At 41.4% G+C, this 5511-nt stretch overlaps 1 protein-coding gene across 1 annotated transcript; it reads left to right on the forward strand.

The window, feature by feature from the left end:
• The first annotated feature begins 473 nt into the window (after positions 1 to 473).
• LOC145140663 (uncharacterized) lies at positions 474 to 1997 on the forward strand. Its single transcript, XM_079074077.1, has one exon. It carries the CDS (start codon positions 474 to 476, stop codon positions 1995 to 1997), a length of 1524 nt encoding a protein of 507 aa, XP_078930203.1.
• The last annotated feature ends 3514 nt before the right edge of the window (positions 1998 to 5511 follow it).

Consider the following 5511-nt stretch of genomic DNA (forward strand, 5'->3'; position numbering starts at 1 on the left):
GACTTGATGGATTAAGTCGAGTTTCCCTTGTGAAAATTGTCTGGACGCGGTGTGTCTTTCCCACACATATCGTGTCTTTGAGTATTGTCTAAATTATTGGAATCATAAGTCATCATTTCCCTCCACCCATGTCTTCCACTCCTAAAAGTAAACTTGATTCCTGGAACAAAGTAAGGGACACCAACAAGTGGTTGGGTCTCATGTGTATTAATTATAGGATTAAAATGATTCTATCAATCCTATATATTCAGTGTATTACCAAGAGGGTTAAAACACACCAAAAACACAGCAACATACATAGACATATACACATATATATGTAATTGGTTTTGAGTTATATTTCCAATCAATCAAAGAGTTATTTTGATATATATATTTGTCTATGTCTTTACAATTGCAATATTAGAATTGGTATCAGAGCCTTGAAATCAGTCAAGGGGAACTGAGAAATCAAGGAAGCTTATCTGTTTAAAATGTCCGATATTGAAGATGATGGAAGTGGGGGTGCTGCTGCTCCTCCGACGAGAATCAAAGAAGTCGGAACAACCACAGTTGCTTGCCCAATGCTAAACCAGACCAATTACATGGTCTGGTCCCTCCGTATGAAAGTAGTCCTGCGAATACATAGAAGCTGGTCAGTAATTGAACCAGGAGAAGAGAATGAAGAGAAAAATTACCTTGCCATGGGATTGCTGTATCAAGCAATCCCTGAGAGCCTGATAATGCATATAGGGGACGTCAATAGAGCAAAGGTCCTCTGGGAATCTATTAAGGCTCGACATGTTGGAGCCGACAGAGTAAAAGAAGCTCGACTTCAAACCCTCACCGCCGATCTAGACCGACTGAAGATGCAGGAGACAGAGACGATAGACGCTTTCGCCGGAAAACTCACTGGAATCGCCTCGAAGTCAGCATCACTGGGAGAACCCATCGGAGAAACGAGACTCGTGAAGAAACTCTTGACGGTGGTACCTCATCGATTCATACAAATCGTTGCCTCCCTCGAGCAAGTACTAGACTTGAAGACAATAACCTTCGATGACGTCGTAGGGCGTATGAAAGCGTATGAAGAAAGAATCAAAGCAGATGAAGGCGGAGACGGGCAACAAAAGGCGTTGATGGCTAGAACGAGTGGTGGTGGTGGATGGAGAAGTGATGGCGGTGGAAGCTCTGGATCGTCGGGGAAGACGAATTGGGGAAAAAAGGGGAAGGGTTCAAATGGCTCCGACTCAGGAGGTTTTAATCGGAATGGATCCGGGTCGGGTGGAGGATCCGGGTCAGCAGGACCCAATGGGTCAGGCCCAAGTGGAAACCGGCCCAGTTCGGCCCAAAACCCTAATAAGCCCAAAAACAAGCCCAATTTCAATTCCGACTCGAACCGTAACCCGAAAAAGGATCTGTCAAAAATTATTTGTTACAGATGCGATAAATCGGGCCATTACGCATCCAAATGTCCGGACCGAACCCAAAAATTCCAAGAAAGTAATTTTACTGAACACGACGATGCCGATGAAACAGTATTTCTACACGAGTCCGTATTTTTGAACGAAGAGAAGGTGATACCGTCTCGATACAACTCACAAGAAAACGATGTGTGGTATTTGGACAACGGGGCAAGTAATCACATGACGGGAAATCGTTCATTTTTCTCCGAACTCGACGAAGGAATAACCGGAAAGGTCAAATTCGGTGATAATTCGTGTGTCGAAATAAAAGGGAAAGGCTCAATTGTTTTCCAAGGAAAATCGGGGCAACAACGATTGATAACGGAGATTTATTTCATTCCGGATTTGAAAAATAATAATTTCAGTCTCGGACAAGCAACCGAAGCCGGGTGCGATATTCGGATGAAAGACAACTATTTGACAATGCATGATGCCGACAACTGCTTATTAATGAAGGTACAAAGAACTCCAAACCGCCTTTATAAAATACAGTTGCCCATTGGAGTACCTATTTGCCTTCATTCAAGACTAAGTGAAGACACGTGGCGCTGACATGCAAGACTTGGACACATCAATTTCGAGTCAATGAAAAAGATGTCCAAGAAAGGTCTAGTCAAAGGGTTACCCCATTTTGACAGTGAGAATCAATTATGTGAATCTTGTTTGGTGGGCAAGCAAACAAGAAAGTCATTTCCATTAATGACGACGTACAAAGCAACACGACCATTGGAGCTAGTTCACGGTGATTTATGTGGTCCGATAACACCGTCAACGAAGGGTCAAAATCGATACATTTTCACACTAATTGACGATTTTTCACGGTATATGTGGATTTTTCTCTTAAAAGAGAAAAATGAGGCGTTTTTACACTTTAAAAAATTTAAAGCTTTGGCGGAGAATGAGCTCGAAAAGTCTTTAAAGGTGTTTCGAAGTGATCGAGGAGGTGAGTTTACTTCGCTCGAGTTTAATTCCTTTTGTGATATGAATGGAATCAAACGCCATCTTACCGCCCCATATTCTCCACAACAAAACGGTATTGTGGAACGAAGAAACAGAACACTTATGGACATGACACGAAGTATCATGAAGGCGATGCATGTTCCAAACTATCTATGGGGAGAAGCGGTAAAACATTCCACAAACCTGATCAACCGTGTTTACACAAGAGTACTTGGTGATACAACTCCATACGAGAAGTTGTATAAAAGAAAACCTAATTTGGAGAACGTACGCATCTTTGGGTGTTTAGCGTATGCAAAAGTTGAACCGGTAAACGTGAAAAAATTGGATGCAAGATCAAGACCATTGGTTCATCTTGGTTCTGAACCGGGTACAAAAGCCTATCGGTTATTTAACCCGGTTACACAAAAAATAATCGTAAGTCGAGACGTTATTTTTAATGAAACCAAAGGATGGAATTGGGTTAACGAAGCTACACCTGACAATGAAGAACCAGGATCATTCATAGTACCATGGGATTTACCGGAAGATAAGGCATACAACAACCAAGGAAACGATGTAAACAACGAACCAAACGAATCGGATCACGAGATTGAAGACGGAGTGGAGGTACAAGAAAATGAGCAACCAAGTTCGATCAACAACAACGTGAACAATGTTCAAAACCAAAGGCCCACAAGACAAAAGGTGCTTCCAATTCGATTACGAGATTATGTACTTTATGTTGATGAAATTGAAGAACTTCTCCTAGCAACCAATGACGAGCCGATATCGGTTGAAGAGGCGAAGAAAGAACCAGAGTGGGTCAAAGCCATGAATACAGAGATCAATTCAATCAACAAGAACAATACTTGGTCTCTCGTAAACAAACCTATGGGGGTGAAGCCCATTGGACTCAAATGGGTGTTCAAGCTGAAGAAAAATGCAGATGGCACCATAAACAAACACAAGGCGAGGTTGGTTGCTAAAGGGTACGTACAACAACCTGGTATTGACTTTCAAGAAGTATTTGCTCCGGTAGCTCGCATCGAAACCATACGGTTTCTCATTGCCTTAGCCGCTACCAATGGATGGGAGCTTCACCACTTGGATGTCAAGACGGCTTTCTTACATGGAGAGTTGAGAGAAACCGTCTATGTGTATCAACCGGAAGGCTACATAAGGAAAGGCGACGAGCACAAGGTGTACCGTCTTTCAAAAGCACTATATGGTCTTAGACAAGCACCGAGAGCATGGAATACAAAACTTGATGGGATTTTGAAAGGAATGAAATTTCACAAGTGCATGAAAGAACCATCGGTGTACCGGAAGAACGAAGGATCCAACTTGCTAATTTTAGCAATCTATGTTGATGATTTGTTTGTCACAGGTACAAATTTGAGCATGATCAAAAGGTTCAAATTTGAAATGTCCAAGAACTTCGAGATGTCTGATCTTGGAAGATTAACTTACTACCTGGGCATTGAAGTCAAACAGGATGAATCGGGGATTACAATAAACCAAGAAGCGTATGCACAACGCATTCTGAAGGAAGCCGGTTTACATGATTGCAATCCTACCCACATTCCCATGGATCCAGGAACCAAAATGTCGAAGGCCGAAGATGAACCCGAAATCGACCCGACACAATACCGAAAGTTGGTAGGATGCCTTAGATATCTCTTGCAGACAAGACCCGATATGACATATGCGGTTGGAGTTGTTAGTCGATAGATGCAAGATCCAAGAGAATCACATGGTGTTGCAATCAAACACATCCTAAGGTACTTACGTGGAACAACGTCACATGGAATCAAGTACGAGAGGATGGGGCAAAACCGGATCATTGGTTACAGCGATAGTAGTCACAATGTCGACCCGGACGACGGAAGAAGCACAACCGGTCACATTTTCTACTATGGGTTGTCTCCAATAACATGGTTTTCTCAAAAGCAAGATATTGTTGCTTTATCATCTTGCGAGGCGGAGTTCATGGCTGCAACTGCGGCTGCATGTCAAGCAATATGGCTTCAAGATTTGCTAGGCGAAATCATGAACAAAGCACAAGAGAAGGTGGTCCTAAGAGTTGATAACAAGTCAGCTATCGAACTCACGAAGAATCCTGTTTTTCACGGAAGAAGCAAACACATTCACACGAGGTTTCACTTCATTCGTAAGTGTGTTGAAAAGGAACAAGTGGAGGTGAAATACATTCCAGGTGAAGAACAAAAGGCAGACATTCTCACAAAACCATTGGCTCGAACCAAGTTCAAGACAATGCGGGACTTGATCGGGATTGAAGACATCTTTAGAAGGACTTAAAGATTGGCGGTGATCGGGAATCTCTAGAAGGACTTAGAGATTCGGGGGTGATTGTTGGAATCATAAGTCATCATTTCCCTCCACCCATGTCTTCCACTCCTAAAAGTAAACTTGATTCCTGGAACAAAGTAAGGGACACCAACAAGTGGTTGGGTCTCATGTGTATTAATTATAGGATTAAAATGATTCTATCAATCCTATATATTCAGTGTATTACCAAGAGGGTTAAAACACACCAAAAACACAGCAACATACATAGACATATATACATATATATGTAATTGGTTTTGAGTTATATTTCCAATCAATCAAAGAGTTATTTTGATATATATATTTGTCTGTGTCTTTACAATTGCAATATTAGATAAATCGCATCCGTTTAGTTTTGAAACCCCTATTTTTTTATCATGTAGTAAGCATAGGGCGTCCCTTATAAGGCGCATGATGCCTATCTGATAAATAGTTTACATGTTGAGTTATTGACTAGGTTTGACCGTGGGTAAAACTTTAGGGTTTTGGATCTTAGACTGAGGTTTGACTTTATTAAATGGATGGGTGGTTCATGACACCGACCTTTACTCTGTTCACGTGTAGTGATGATTATTCATTTATCTGTGAGGTGAGTTTTTTTTACTATACTAAATACTCTTATATGTGTCCTAAAGTGCTACCATGTGGTTAGACTGTTAGTATGTTGTTAGGCAGGTAGACTTATAAATTGTTACCTATGATGCTGAGCTATTTGTTTATCTATATTATGTATATGTCAACATATGATGGGGTGGGCTTAGGCATTTCAGCTTTG

Source organism: Lactuca virosa, chromosome 9 (genome assembly GCF_052849685.1).
Source record: "Lactuca virosa cultivar CGN04683 chromosome 9, Lactuca_virosa_CGN04683_v6, whole genome shotgun sequence".
NCBI lineage: Eukaryota > Viridiplantae > Streptophyta > Magnoliopsida > Asterales > Asteraceae > Lactuca > Lactuca virosa.

Coding starts and splice junctions, on each gene's coding strand:
- LOC145140663 (XM_079074077.1), top strand. CDS start 474: ATGTCCGATATTGAAGATGATGGAAGTGGGGGTGCTGCTGCTCCTCCG.